General features: G+C 39.7%; 1 protein-coding gene across 1 annotated transcript; it reads right to left on the reverse strand.

Moving 5' to 3' along the window:
* Nucleotides 1-12,985: 12,985 nt before the first annotated feature.
* LOC145815449 (3-hydroxy-3-methylglutaryl-coenzyme A reductase-like) lies at nt 12,986-15,725 on the reverse strand. The gene is made up of 3 exons (XM_082912147.1): nt 14,522-15,725; nt 14,204-14,385; nt 12,986-14,087 (listed from the first exon to the last, which is right to left on the reverse strand). Exons 1-3 carry the CDS (start codon nt 15,493-15,495, stop codon nt 13,471-13,473), a joined length of 1,773 nt encoding a protein of 590 aa, XP_082768273.1. The 5' UTR covers nt 15,496-15,725; the 3' UTR covers nt 12,986-13,470.
* Between the last annotated feature and the right edge of the window lie 885 nt (nt 15,726-16,610).

Consider the following 16,610-nt stretch of genomic DNA (forward strand, 5'->3'; position numbering starts at 1 on the left):
TTGCGCTTTTCGATAAACCGAGCAAGGACAAAATGGAAATGAATGAAGGAGAGATGAACTCTTTTGAAAAATATTTCAAAACACCTTACTTAGGGGTTTGAATTTGAAGAAAAAAGGAGAGGAGAAAAGAAACCAAGTTTGGGAGAAGTTCAGCATGAATCCAGGTAGGATCGAAACTGAGCAGTCTTCACTCAAACAGGCATAACTTTTTTCACAGTTGGACTTTTGATGTGAGGCTGCCACCATTGGAAAGAAGACTTCAAGGGCTTCAATTTAGGCTTAAGAATGACCTACAAAGGAGTCCAAATGAAGGAGATATGTCCAGTTGAAGTCAGGTCCAAAAAACAGATTTTTCTGTCCAACCAAAGATGAAGGATGTGGGCCATAAATGGGATTTTTGGGCCATGTGCCGGCCATTGATGGCAGAAACCAGTTTTTGGCAGATATTTGTTGTCCAGCTGGTACAGCTGTCTCTCTTGAGATATTTTCGGCCTAAAGCTTGTATTTTGCTATATATTGAAGCCATATATCTCATATTGAGAGGTTAGAACATTTGGGAGTGGAATTTTGGGAGCATTTCTCTCTACACCTCTCTCTCTACATTCCTCCCTCTCTAAAGCTTTTGTGCTAAAAGCTTTTGTGCTAGAAGCTTGCATACAACCATCTTTAACCTATAAACCCTTAACAAGAGTGGATCATCTTTGGGCTGAGGTAGCTTAGGACTTTGTTTGAGCTCCAAAATGTGGTTTTGGCTCAAGAAAAGTGGTTGTTCTTGTGTTGTGCTTCAAGGGTGAGCATCTCCCTCTTTTAAGCTTATCTTTGTACACAATCTTGGCCACCTTTGCATGCTAACTTTGGCCTAGTTTTCAACTACAAAAACCTCTATTTTTAAGTGTTTAAAATGATGGTTTGAGGCCTCTTTGAAGTTAGGGGTGGTCCACCCTCCTTTGTTGCTTATTTGCTAAGTGTTGAGCCTTCTTTTAAAGCATTTCAAACAACCTTTTTTTGGCCCTTTAACCACTGAATTCTAGAGGAATTTTAGTGGTAGAAAACTTGTTTTGAGGTCCCAAATAGGAAGGAGGGGGGCCTCCCCTCTTTGTCTCTCCATGCTATGCCTAGTTAGCCTTGCAAAGTAACACGTTTCTGTGACTTGTCTTAGCTTAGTTTGAGCATGTTTTTGGCTATATTTTAACATGTTTAAACTCTGTTTTTGGCTGGTTTGGCCACTCATTGCTTGCATCTTACACTTGCAATGTAAACTTGCTCACTAGCCTAAGGTACTTGGTTTAGCCTATTAATCTAGCATGTGTATGCTCCACTCCAGCATGTTTTTGGTTATGATTTAGCATGCTTTAGGACTGTTTTGAGTGGTCTTGGCCTTTTGAGGCTTGCTTTATATAGCTATAGTGCAAGTGCCGTAACTAGCTTTGAGTTTTAGGGCCTCTAGCATGCTTTGCTTGTGATGTTTGCATGATATGGCATCATTTAGCATGTGATTTTAGAGCATATATCATTGTCACACTCTCACATATTTCACTCTTTCATTGCTTTTGAGAGGTGTGCTTTGTGCCTTGTTTGTGAGCCAATACATGAGCATATCTTTCTTGCCATCTATGCTACAAGTCTAGCATGTTTTTGCTACTGTTTCGACCTGCCTTAGGTCTGTTTTGAATGGTCAAGGTCATTTGAGCATTGATTAGTATGGTTGTAGTGTAAAGGATCTTGACTAGCTTTGAGTTTTGAGACATTTAACATGTTATGCATGTGATGTTTGCATGGTATGGCACCATTTAACATGTAATTTCAGTGCATAGAGTGTAGTCACTCTCATATACTTGATTTCTTCATAGCTTTTGAGGGTTGTGTATTATGTCTTGCTTATAGGCCAACATGTGTGCATGTTCTTCTAGCATTTTGAGCTCCCATTTCAGCATGTTTAGACCATTATTTTGGCATAACTGAGCTCTGTCCAGAGTTGGTTTGGTCATTTGTGCTATGTATTGCATGCCTCTTGTGTATTGCTCTTCACTAGCTTTGGTGCTTTTGGCCTTTTAGCATGCCTTGCATGCATGATTTAGTGTCTTTTGCATGCTATTTCAGTGTTGAAATTTCTACAATCTTCCTCCATGCTTCGCTCTTTCATTTGCTTTAAAGGTGGTCTTAAGCCCCGTGTTAGCTTGAGCATGGAATTGAGGCTCTCATGCTTAATGGTTTTAGCCTTCTCTTGAGGGTTTCTACTAACCAAAAGCATGATGCTTCTTTCATACTCAAGGTGCTTGTGGCTGAGGCCACTTTTTCCATTAGAGGACTTTCACATCGGACAAACCAATTAAGGAATGGTTTGGTAACTTAAAATGTGTAAACAAGAATTGAGCTAAGTAAAACATGCCAAGATAAACATGTGTTGCATTTGCATTGCATTGCGTTCAATCGGACGTCATATTGAACACAAGGTGAATCGGTCTATTTCATACTCAAAGTGATGAAAATGGGCCAATTCCCTTTGTCGCCATTGCCTTTGATCACCCTTGATAAGGTAGTGGTCTTAGTGCCTTGTTTGTTGTGCATTCATTGAATTTGTGCAAGTTGGATCCTTGTCCATTATGCATTGCATGCTTGGTTGATGGTTTTGGATCCAATGGTGCCTCTCTTTTGATGTTTTGAGATGATAAGGAGTGGCACAGTACACACATGTCCTTGGGAGACCCTCCATTTTCTCTGTTTGGTGCTCTGTTGCAGTTTGGTGTCACAGCACACCAGTGGTCGGTAGTGCTTCACAGATGGCCGGCACTGCTTCATCCTTGGCCCGCAGTGCACACCCTTGGCCGGCAAGAGGCCAGCAGCAACTCCTCATGGCCGGCAGGTCACTGGTGGATTCCTCAGAGTTGGTTTGGTAAGTTGGAGCAGAAAGTTCCTAAAGACACCCTGCAAACAGAGCCTCTCAAGAGCAAATCAAAAGGCGTTTCGGGGCGGAAACCGAATGCATGCATGTTCAACTTCTTAAAGAAGTGTTGAGGCAGTGGAGTTAGCATTTTATTTGTTTATTTGATGTACATTTGGTTTTGTAATTTAATTAATTAGTGTGCTAATTAGTTGATTGTTGTAATAATTAGTAAGTAGTTTACTTGTTATTCAATTTGATTTGTAATAATTAGTCTAATTAGTTTAATTTGATTAGTTGATTAGCTTAGCTTAGATTAGCTTAGCTTGTTCATTTGGACCCTCCATCGCGAGGGCACAATGTTGAAATAAGCGTGCGTGTGTGTGTGCATGTCTTCTAACCCCCACTTCTTTGCCCTTTTTACTTATCAGCTTTTGATGGTTAATTTAGGGACATTTTCAATTAGCATACCTTATGCTTGCATGCGTGCATCATTCATTTGTCTTACATGCACCGGGCTCGGCGCATTATACAAACTGCATCGTATTTCAATACCTATTTGAATACGTATATCAAAATGTTGCATTCATATGCCATCTTAGATAGCCGAGCCTACTCAGTTGCATTTTTGCATGTGTTGTATTATGCATTTTAACATAGTTAGGATCATGCATTGTTTCTAACTAGTTTTCTGTTTTGGCTCGGAGTACACTGTAAGTGTTTATGCTTTAGCATCCTCACATGAGTGTGAGTGTTGCCATGATAGCATGCTTGCCATGAGGCTATTTTCTTAATTGCTATAACTATTTGAATGCCTGTGAATGAAGGCTAGATTACTTGAATTGGAACAATTCGACGATTGTGAGTTTTAAGCCCCCTTAAGGTGGCAAAATCATGTTGTTTTAAGCCCACTTGAGGGTGGCAAATCCGCACTTTAGCCTACTTGCGAAGAGCACTTTCAAAACATTTTTGAAAACAAACATGAGTTGTTTCGTTCCAATTCTCGCGATTTTAGTCTATACTTGTATGCTGCGCGCATCACATAGTAAGTTAGATAATAACCGGATAAGAGCACATGAGGTTTATAAAATAACATATCAGCTTAGTAGAGGCCGATCTTTGATCGGGCGAGCGGGGGTGCTCATTTCAGGACCTTCCCCTCTCGTACCCAAGTTCTCGAGCCAAGGCAACTTTGGTGATGACGGACATGTGAAACCCCTGAAAATTTTATTCTCTTTAAAAACCCTTATGTTTGAATTATTTTCTTAAAGCCCCTCAGTTTCTTGAATTATTTCGAATCTTGTCGGTTAGCATTTTTTTTATTTTTACTTTTATCGAAACAGGAATATCCTAGCCGAATTAGGTTCCTTAGCCTAATTTAATTTAATTCTACATAAGTAAGATTCCAATACATGAGTTTAATTCCATGCCCTCACTTCTTTTATTAATTTCAAGAATTGCCCCAAAACTAGTACATGTACTTTTATACTATAGGTACCATCAATCAATTTGAGATCTATACATATATATACTTTGGGAAATGTGTCCATAGTACCTTAATTGAATAAAAAAAATGCCCCATCTCCCGTCCCAATGGCCGGCCACCCTAGGAGATTGTGAGGGGCCTATTTTCAAGAAATTGCAATTATGATATTCTAGAAATCCTAGCACCTAGTTCCCCTAAACCTAGGGTTTTGTTCCCAACACTAGTTTCACTCCAACTAAAGACCAACTAGATGTTGTCTAATCCCATGATTAAGTTCTCTAATCACTCCCTATCCCATTAGACTCCAAGTAAATCCAAACTTTTCCATCCAATTCCAACTAGTGGGCATTTATGTCTTTTTACACCAAAATTGCCTATAAATACCACCACCCCCTAGCATGGCATACACAAACAACACACACCCACACACTTTGGGCCTAAAGGAGAGAAAGGAGAGCAAGAGAGAAGTCTTGAGAAGGAGAGGAAGGAAGAGGAGAGCACTCTTATTCAAGCCTAGCATGTAAGCCACAACACAACCTTCTCTTTCATTTTCATTTTTTCAAATACATGTTCTTAAGGGTTCTAAGTATTGTTTTCAGATGTGTTATCAATTATTTCCTTGTGTTAAAAATGATAAGAGTTGAGCCATAATCCTACCTCTCTTGTAGTTTCCCTCATTTCGGTACAAAACTGTCTTTTTCATACCAATCTCTCAAACTTTCCAAAGGCACACCTTCAAGCAAATTTTATGAGTTTAATATATGTTATTTAGCATGTTTTCATCACAAAATAAACGAATATTTTCTCTTAGTGGATATCTTTTCTCACAATTCTTTTTGTTTTGGGTATTGTGCCTTAGAATCTGTTTTCGCAGCCAACTTTCAAAATTTCTAGAAAAATTTATAAAATTATTCTAGACCTATATTTTATTTCCAAATCTTCCTTAAGGAGTTATCTTTCAAATAAAATTGGTTTCATTGAAAAACAATGAGCGGTTTGTAAGAAAATCAAATTTTCGTAACGGTCGACGAATTTGGACAGCGCTGGAGTGTTTTCTAAATAACTTAAAATCTAAAAAAGCTATCCCATTTCTGAAATATGTTCTGGAAACTAGATTAAATTATCTATGAACCATAGGAAGGCCGAGTTCGGTGAAAAATCTAAAATAGTCCTTTCATTCTAATCCTTATGTGATATTGAATCTAGAAATTCTGTTGCGCATGGGTGTTTTATGCTCTTGTGTTCATGAAAATTCTTATTAGCTTATGATCATGTCTTGGCATGATATTGTATATGTTATGGTTATGTTCTTTGTCTTCTTCATCTTAATGATGCATGCTTATGTGGATATTATTATCTTGTTAAGTTGGTCTAACCTTGATTTAAAACATTTAACTCCACGGAAAACGTAAATGGGGATGGTATTGAGTTTTCGATCACTTGAGTAATGAAAAGATGATAATGTGTGATGTATGGATTGTTGGGTTGCGTTCCCTATTTGGAAGTTAAAGTCTTGCGCAAGTGGTTTTCAGTGCCCTTGAACAGAACGGTTGTATTCGAACGCTAGGTGGTTTGGTGTGAGGAGGGATCTGGGCAAAGCCCTATTTTACCATCTCTTTTGAGGCCCTGTGGTTGGCGCTACGCGGTACATAACTGTTGGTAGGCATCCGAGGTAAGGTCTGCAACAAAGCAGCAAAAGAGGGGGCATACCGAATAATCCGCATCTGATTCTTGTGGTTGGGAGGATAAAGTCTCTTTGGGGGATTTCTAGTTTACTAACATCTAACTTGTAACCCTTTATTTATTTAGTTGAATATCATGCTTTACTACTTGATGTTGTACTTGTGATTGTGTTTTGGACTGGAAAAAGATGGACGGGGTGTGTGTGTTTACTGGGCATTCAAAGCTCACGGCGTATCATGCCAAGGTGCCGAAGAGGAGCTTATAGCTGGAGACAATGAGCCTGAAACCTTCAAAGACTTTTGGCTATCTTAGAAAAATTAGAAATTTCCCTTTTAATATTTTGTAAAGCTCATGTGAAGAAAAAAATTTCTTTTGGGATGTAATGTTACGAAACAAGCTTTTGAAATTAAGGATATTCGTGGTTGTTATATACTTATATTCTAATACTTATATGTATGAACCTTATCGTTGCTTATGAGACCTTGTGTCAATACCTTTTAAGATCTGTCAAAAGGGTAGTGCGCTGCCTAAGAAAGCTGAACTTAGAAGGGAGGCTAATTTGACTCCTCCGGCGATCTGAGATCTTACTTGGTTATTGACCATAGGACTCATTAGTGACTCTCCCTTGACTGCAACCAATAGTGTAGATTCGGGGCGTCACAAGACACGTGGCCTTTGGCACGAGTCAGGGTTTCCTAAATTTTTCAAAACAAAATATTTAGGTAGCAACTCTGTAATCTCGCAAAGCAGTCCATGTTTGGCGCTTTTTTTCATTTAAAATTGATTTTCCAAAACCAATTGCTAGATTTGGACTCTTTGGTGTTTATCAGTCTCGCATTGCACTTTGTGAGATTAAATTTAGAACCGTGACAGGAGTCCGAACTGTAGTAAGACCAATTCGCGCCTTCTCCGAAAGGGGGGGTGCATGAAGAAAGTCAGATCTACAGTACCGGGTTTGGGTCGTGACAAAAGTGGTATCAGAGTTTTTACCAAAAAAAAAAAAAAAAACAAAACAAAACCCTGAGTGTCTATTAATAAAAATATATATATTGTTATAAAATAAAAATAAATAAATACTATATTTTGTCCATCATCATAATTGTTTAATTATATATATATATATATATATATATTGTCATAATATAAAATAAATAAACAAAATATTGTGTCCAACATGATTTAAATAAATATTGGATAGGCTAAGTTTTCCTATGTTGTAGGACATGGCACACCAAGAAGAATTGATTTGGTTTGAGCACCAGGGAGCGCATCTGGCCCCTAACTTATTGGAGGGATGGGGGGACTCAGAAAGCACTATTGGACAGACCCACATCGACCTTAATCGACTCATGGGGAGGCCAGTATATTTGCAGGCCGACCCTGACGAGGACTACTTGTTTTGGAGACTTAGCCGGGCTAGCACCCGAGAGAGATACATTGGGCCAATGCACGTCATCGGATTGGTACATCCGCATTTCTTGGTTGCTCCCTCACCCCCAAGCTTTGCCGAGAGGAGAGGGAATATATACCCTAGTAGCTACATTCACACTACTACACCTCATCCACAGCACATTGTCCAGACCCCAATTGTGGACTACACTGACAGTACCACATACTTAGAGATACCTGTGTGGCTCACTGGGCGGCAGTTTTGCAGATATGACCACGGCGTACCGGTCTATATGGTCCAAGTGATTTGGCGCTATTTTGGGATTGAGCTTAGTGGATGGGAGTTTGAGTCCCTCATGCAGCAGGAGTTCCCATGGCTGTTCCACGGCCCAGTCTTCCAGAACCAGTTTTCATAAAGGCTCAGTGACCTATTCTAGGAGCATGACCGAGAGATGTTGCCAAACTTTTTTTTTTTTAAGCTAACAATGATCAGTCTAATCCTTCTGTTTTTGTATTAATAGGATTAGACACTAACTCTTGATCGTTTTTTAAGTACATTGTACTAATATGTTTTCTTTTGCATAAGTAAAAATGACATAAGTACTGTTATGAATCACAGATATGATATCGTGATATGTACTGTTATAGTATCTTGTGAACCATAGATAATTAAATGTATACTAAGTGATTCAAAAAATGAAAAAAAAAAAAAAGGAGTTCACTAACCATTTTCACCTTATAGTAATGGCTAATGATGGAAATGGAACCAGATCATCGGTCAGTGGTACTGATCCAATGGAGCAAATCATGGAAAGAGTAGTTACTAGTTTTTTGCGAACCCTACAAACCAACATTAATAGTAGATTGCCTGAACGACGAGAAGAACCACCTACAATAAAACAGTTCCAGGACTTAAAACCTACCATATTCACTGGCAGTACAAACCCACTAGTGGCAGAAGCTTGGGTCAGAGATATGGAGAAAATTTTCCACGCACTACCTTGCACAGAAAGACAAAAGGTGACTTTCGCCACTTTCACCTTCAAAGACGATACACAAGAATAGTGGCTACTTACCCTAGAGAAAGAAAATATTGTGACTTGGGCCAGATTCTTAGAGGTGTTCTATGAAAAATACTTTCCAGATTCGCTGTGAGAACAAAAGGCGTCGGAATTCATACATCGAAGGCAAGGAACCATGACAAAGCCGAATACGAGAGCAAGTTCATGCAACTGGCTCGATTTGTGACATACGTCATCCCCACCGAAGCTCGAAAAGCCAGGAAATTTGAAGCAGGATTGGATGCTGAAATCAAGGACAAGCTGGATGTTTTGAAACTACCAACCTATGCGGCAATGGTAGATCGAGCATACATTGCGGAAAAAGGAATTAAAGCCTTGCGCTCCTAGGAACCAAGCCAAAGGAAATGATTTTGGGAAAGAGATAATAAAAGACCAGGTGTCGTGCCTCCCAAAAAGGTAAATACAGGTACAACCAGTTCAACCAATTCAAGCAATCAAGGTCCTATGAATCCTAGAGGTAGTGCTATTCCAATTTACTCTACTTGTGGAAGGATTCATTGGGGACAATGCCGTCGAAACACAGGAGCATTCTTTAGATGTGGCCAAGTTATCCACTTGCTGAGAGATTGTCCCAAGCTTGCCAGTCCTACAATCAGCCCCTCTGAACCAGTCTAAAAACCAGCGGTACCTGGAGGAGTGAGAAATGACTAAAAAGGCCAAGGAACAACCTTTGCCCTGGTGCCTGGAAACCCAGAAGTTACTGAGAATGTTATGTCAGGTACATTTTCTGTTTGTGGTCACTTAGCCCATATTCTCTTTGACTCTGGAACCCTTAGGATACATACTATTTGTCTATTTTCCTTCTGGAAACTCAGCCTTTAGTGCTGATATGTACAAATCTTGTATTGTATCCTTAAAAAGAGAAACCTTACACGTAAACTTGATTCCCCTCTACATTAGTACCTTTGATGTGATCTTAGAAATGGATTGCTTAGCTGCCAACCATGCCTCTATTGATTGTGAAGCCAAAAAGGTCTTCTTCCGGTCACTAAACCAACTCGAGCTTGTCTTTGAAGGAACTGGAGTCTCTCCCCCTCCATGTGTTATATCCTTCATGACAGCTCAACGACTTCTAAGAAAAGGTTGTTGTAGTTATATCTGTTATGTGATCAATACTCAACAAGAGGCCCCCACACTTGATGCAATCCCTGTGGTTTGAGAATTCGGATGTATTTCCTGAAGACTTACCTGACACCCCGGTTGACCGAGAAATCGAATTCACCATAGAAACCCAACCTGGTACACAACCAATCTCAAAAGCTCCTTACTGCATGTCTATGATAGAATTAAAAGAGATAAAGACTCAACTTTAGGAACTACTGGACAAAAGTTTCATTCGACCTAGTACCTCACCTTGGGGAGCTCTAGTACTATTCGTAAAGAAAAAGGATGGCACGATGAGGTTATGCATCGATTACCAAGAGCTAAACAAAGTCACCATCAAAAATCGGTACCCTCTACCACGAATTGACGACTTGTTCGATCAACTACAAGGCGCCCAAGTATTCTCAAAAATTGACTTGCGTTCTGGTTACCATCAACTAAAAGTCAAAACGGAAAGCATCGAAAAGACTGCCTTCAGAACTCGTTACAGGCACTACGAGTTTCTCGTCATGCCATTTGGCATCACAAATGCTCCAGTGGCCTTCATGGACCTCATGAATTGAGTGTTCAAACCCTATCTTGACGAGTTTGTCATTGTCTTTATTGACGACATTCTCATATACTCCAAATTGCCAGAAGATCATGAGCACCACTTGCGAAGAGTTCTACAAACACTATGTGATCACAAGCTTTTTGCCAAGTTGAAGAAATGTGATTTCTGGATCACTAGTGTGCACTTCCTCGGTCACGTCATTAACAAAGATGGCATCTCAGTTGACCCCCAAAAGGTTGCAGCAATCGTGGATTGGCCACGACCTATTAATGTGTCCGAGATTCGAAGCTTCTTGGGTCTAGCCGGCTATTACCAGTGCTTCGTGCAAGATTTCTTGAAGATAGCATCACCCTTGACCTAACTAACTCAGAAGAACACACCCTTTGAATGAACGGACAAGTAAGAACATTGCTTCCAAGAATTAAAGAACAGACTCGTGACGGCTCCTATACTAGCACTCCCCGCAGAAATTGAATGGTTCATAATTTATAATGATGCCTCATATAATGGTTTGGGTTGCGTTCTTATGCAAAATGGGAAGGTCATTGCATATGTCTCACGTCAACTAAAGACCCATGAGAAGAACTACCTGACCCATGATCTGGAATTAGCCGCAGTAATCTTTGCCCTCAAAATCTGGCGTCATTATCTCTACGGAGTAACCTGCGAAATTTACACAGATCACAAGAGTCTCAAATATCTGTTTACACAAAAAGAACTGAATATGAGGCAACGACGATAGCTAGAAATTATGAAGGACTATGATATAGAGATCCATTACCATCCCGGCAAAGCTAACGTAGTAGCAAACGCATTGAGTCAAAAGACGACCAAAAGTTTGGCATGTACCCTCATTCCTCGCAAGATCAATGAACTGCTTGCCAACATAGTTGTGGAACCCGAATTGATTAAAGAAATCAGAGTCCACCAAAGTGAAGACAAACTTGTGAAGAAAAAGTACGGGAAGCAAAGAAGCATGCCCGATCCTGACTTTACGATAAGCAATGAGATGCTAAAATTTTGAAATCGAATTTGTGTACCCGACCTTCCAAAACTCATGAAAAATATATTGGTAGAAGCTCATAGCTCGAAGTTTGCGATCCACCCTGGCAATACGAAGATGTATCACAATCTAAAGGAATACTTCTGGTGGACAAGAATGAAGAAAGACATAGCAAGACATGTCTCCAAATGCCTGCGTTGTCAACAGGTTAAAGGAGAACATCAAAGACCTACAGAAATGTTACAAGCACTCCCTATTCCCGAATGGAAATCGGAGCACATTACTATAGATTTCGTGGTAGGGCTACTGCAATCAGTCTTAAAGAATGATGCAATATGGGTTATCGTATATCGATTGACAAAGTCAAGGCATTTTCTACCAATCATAATCATGTACTCCCTCTCTAGGTTCGTCACTCTATACATTAAGGAAATCATTTGTTTGCACAGCACCCCAATTTCAATCATATCCGATAGAGACCCCCGCTTCGTGTCTCACTTCTGAAACAAATTGCAAGAAGCTTTGGGAACCACTCTGACGTTTAGCATGGCTTATCACCCGCAAACTGATGGGCAATTTGAAAGGACAATCCAGACTTTAGAAGAGAGCAGAGAGTGACCCATAGAGAGAGAGATAGAGAGCAGAGAGCGACCTACAAAGAGAGAGAATAGAGAGCAACCCACAAAGAAAGAGAAAGAGAGTACAGAGTAACAGAGAAAATGAGGAACTGGTTCGGGTTTTGGGGGAAAAGAAAGAGAAGTCTTTAAAAGCATGGTAGCAAGTAAGGGGGGTGGGCCAATTTATAACAGCTTTCTGTTAAAAGCGTAGTTATAAATCACACTTTCTGTTAAAAGCGTGGTTACAAATTACGCTTTCTGTTCAAAGCGTGTTTCTAAATTGCATTATTATTTAAGCCTAAAAACGCTAATAGCAACAAACATTTCTTAATTAAAGTCGTGTTTTCTAACCACACCTTCATGATTTTGTTGATTTTGTCCGCCTGGGTCAGAAATTTATTGAAAATGTGTTTTGTAAACACGCTTCAACTTAGCTTGAAAATTTTGACCAAACTAGACTTAGTTTAGAAAATAATTTAGCCTCCGTTTGGGAAGTGGGTTGACTTTTTAATTTTTTGATTTTTTTAGCTATTTTAGCCTAGGCTAAAAAAACTTGGTTTGAGAAGAACTTTTTGACTTTTTTAGCTTTTTTTTATAAGAGAAGAGTGTGATAATTATAAATTAGATGTGATATTTTATTTATTATGACTAAAATAACATGTTTTATCATTAATGACTAAAATAATCACAAAAACCCTTGCCAAACAGAACCTAGTATGGAGCTTAGTTTGGAAAAAAAACCCATGACTCTTTCCTTTTTGTTTTCTTTAATTTTATAATAATAATGATACCTTATATTCTGCCTGTGTTTGGCAAGTGGATTTGTAGACTTTTTTGGCTATTTTAGTCACAAAAAACAAAATAAATTATTTTAGCCATAACAAACAAAATATCACATCCAACCCATAATCATTACATTCTTCTTTCACAAAAAAACTCAAAAAAATCAAAAAATTAAAAAATTCTTCCCAAATCAAACTTTTAAATCCAGACTAAACTAATCAAAAAAAAATAAAAAGTCAACCCACTTCCCAAAGTTGGTTTTGGGCCATTAGTGCGAGTTGAATCACATTCATCGTTTATCTTGGAATGGGCGCCGCGTTTACTGACATTTTTCTGTCCAAATAAAAACAAAAAAAAAAAACTTACTTTGGTGGAGATCCATGGCAAAACCCCTCCTGAAACTCTTGCATCCCAATTGAAATGTCCTTGATTGAATATATTATTGAAGTGTAGATACAAAAGAAGACTTGTGAGTACAACATAAACAGACTGAACTTTGAGGAGAAAAATAAATAAATAAAAATTACAAGACTAAGAACTAATGGCGGGCCACCCCCCAACCTTGCTCAGTAATACAAATACAAAACATACAAACAAACAAACCACAAAACAGTTTTGTTCGAGTTAGCAGCTTATCCTCCATACATGCATATCATCTTGTTAGTACCACCAGCTGACCTCTGCAATTATTATTCTTATACAGTAACAGCTTGTGCTGTGGGTGGGGGTGGGGGTGGCTCTTTTTTTGTTTTTGCTTTTTGTTTTTTTTTTATTTTTTTATTTTTTTGTTATGAATGCCTGAAATATAATATAGAAGAGAGAGACAGAGAGATGGGCAATTGTAATTGCTGACAGGATTAGGAATAGGATTAGGATTAGGATTTATGATTTACGATGATTTATGGGTAGTGGTCTGGTGGTGGTCAAGTCTGGAAACATCTTTGTTAGATCTGTTGTACTTCATGTGACTTTTGACAAGCTGTCCAGCAGCAATAGCTGACATGAGAGAAAGCTCCCCAGCAAGAACAGAAGCAGCTACAATTGTGGCCAACAGCCTTGCGTTTGATCCAGCTGACTCTTTGCTTGCTCCCTTGACCCCAAGCAGGTTCAGACACGCCGACTGTGATGCCAACTGGGTACCCCCTCCCACCGTCCCCACCTCAATACAAGGCATTGTTACCGACACGTGAAGGTCCTTCCCTTGGTTCACTGCTTCCATCATTGTGATGCAGTGTGAACTCTCTATGTTCTGCGCCGGATCTTGTCCCGTGGCTATATAGATTGCTGAAACTATGTTACTCGCATGGGCATTGAATCCCCCTAGTGCTCCTGCCATGGCTGAACCCGTGAGGTTCTTCAGCATGTTTAGCTCCACCAATGATGCAACATCTGTTTTTAGAACCTTCTCCACTACCGCCTCCTTTATTATAACCTCGCAAACAACTGACTTACCCCGTCCTTCTATCCAGTTCACTGCAGCTGGCTTCTTGTCCGAACAGAAGTTTCCTGCCAAATTTACAACAACAACAAAACCATATCAATCATCGATTGCTGTGCTGCACAAAGAGAGAAAGAGAGAGAGAGTATTTTATTTGATTGTTATAAAACAATATTCTAAGTACCAGAGATGCCAATCACATCCATGTCCGAGTAGTCATTCTTAAGGAAATCCAAAACGTTCTGTACACCTTTGGATACCATGTTCATTCCCATGGCGTCTCCGGTGCTGCACGAGAACCTCATGTACAGATTCTTCCCAGCAATCGCGCATTTAATGTTCTGTAGCCTACCAAATCGGCTAGACCTGCATATCCGAGGCGCCTGAATAAGTTAGAGAATACTCATAATGCTCATATAGTATAACACATACAAACACAAACAAGAAGAAACCGAAGAGGGAATTCATTTATTTAAAAAGACAAAAAATACTCAACACGAACCGGTTAAAATGGAGGGACAGAGTTTCGAAATTGTGGGGATCTTCCATGAAGAACTTCAATTGGGCGGCCCTCTTGGCGGAGGCGAACCTGACAATAGGAGCCCTGGTCATAGCATCCCTCAACACGACGCTGCTTGCCCCACCGGAGACGTAAATGGCTTTGCAACCCCTGTTGGTACTGGCCACCAAGCAACCCTCTGTTGTGGCCATCGGAACCGAATACTCCTTGCCGTCCAGCAAGAGAGGACCCGCTATACCCACCGGGATCTGAACATATCCTACAGGCATCTCGCAGCACTGCCCCAGAATTGACTCGTAGTCGAAGCCATCCAAGGGCAGCCCATCAAGCGACTTCCCAGTCATCCTCTGCAATGCCTCCCGCCTAATAGCTGTGGCTCTGTAGCAATCCCCGAGCTTCGACTCCAGGGCATAAGAGGGAGTGGTTCCAGCAACTACGGACTTGATGATTTCCTCGTCCGATGATTCAAAAGCTGCTGCCTCCTCCTTGGGTTTTGAAGGGAAATCGACAACGGAAGGAGGAGGAGGTGCGGCCGCGCAGGGAGTGGAACGAGTGTCGTCCTTGAGGAGAATCTGGTCAACGTCTTGTTCTTGAAGGTCGAGGTCGTCATCGGAGCCCCAGACGTCGTCGTGGGAAGAGCGGAGAAACAAAGACTGGACGAAGCCGATGCCAAAGAAGCCGAGGAGGTAGATGAAGGAAGCAACGAAGGCAACGATGGCGGCGATCTCGGAGAGGGTGATGAGGTGGAGAGGGGTGGAGTTGCGGATCTTCTCGCGCCAGCGGCTGAGTAGGTAGTAAACCACGGAGAAGAATAAGGTGAAGAAGACGCCGTTAGTGAGGTAGAGAGGGAGGGGCACGGCCTCGGACGCCTTTGTGCCCTTGGATAGTGGCTTCAGAGCCGCCGGGGAGGGGATTTGGTGATGCTGCTGCTGGATGGGTTTGATCGATCGCTCCATTTTCTTCTTCGACCACTCCGTCCGTTGCCGATTCAATTACTAAATTCGAGCAAGGAGGAGGAGGAGGAGGAAGAGGAAGAGGAGGCAATTGCAGGGCTTTGTTTTTTCTTATTTTTTTTATTGCCTGAGCTAAACAAAGCTAGATTTGGGTTGGAGCGAATGGCTATGTCTTAGGCCCAATATTTATAGGGTGTGCTAATAAAATAAAATAAAATCCTTCATTCCACAATGGTTTGCTGTAGACTTCGAAAGCCCATATGGACCCACAGCACGATAGTAATATCACGTGCTATGGAAAAATGTGGGGCAAAATTTAAAAAAATAAAAATAAGAATCATATTAGTGAAAACAAATTATAAGTCTTTTTTTTGATAAAATATTAAAAGTTAAACTCATAAATTTTTTCATTCAACTAAAATTATTTTTTATACTTGCAGTTGAAATGTTATATTTTTCAAAATTATTAAATATATCAAAAAATATGTATGAGAAAAGCATATAAAATAATGTACTAATATTATTTTCAATTATTAAAAAAAATGTGATGAATTTTTTACTTTCAATAAATGGCTATATAATTTAATTTTGGATTTTTATTTACAAATTCTATTTATATAATATTAAAGGTTTATATTATTTAATTAGCTCCTCATATGATTTCATCACATATATCATATAAAACTCATAAAATAATATGATTAAACATATGTAAAGCATCATTAGAGTTGTAAAAATGGCCTGCGAGCCTGTGGACTGTCTGAAGCCTGCCCAAGCCCAAGGCCGAATGGCTTGGACCGTGCCCTTTTTACACCCCTAAACATCATATATGACAGCCCAATGTTATATCATATAATATGGGAACTTTTTTGATAAATCATCTTTCTAAGAGTTGTATTCCATCTAATCCATATTCTTTTTGACTATTTTATTAGGTCCTATTTGAGGTAAGAAGACCAGAACACCCTCAATCTCTCATGCTCCCTATTAATGTTGATATTTAATGTTGATTGTCATTATGTTTTGGTAATTCTTATGTATTAGGATGTTGATTGTCATTATATTCATATTAATTTGAAATGAATTTTTGTCATTATGTTGTCAATTACATGATGTGA

The sequence above is a fragment of the Camellia sinensis genome, unplaced genomic scaffold (genome assembly GCF_055761805.1).
Source record: "Camellia sinensis isolate YWXY unplaced genomic scaffold, ASM5576180v1 Unanchor2, whole genome shotgun sequence".
NCBI classification, from domain to species: domain Eukaryota; kingdom Viridiplantae; phylum Streptophyta; class Magnoliopsida; order Ericales; family Theaceae; genus Camellia; species Camellia sinensis.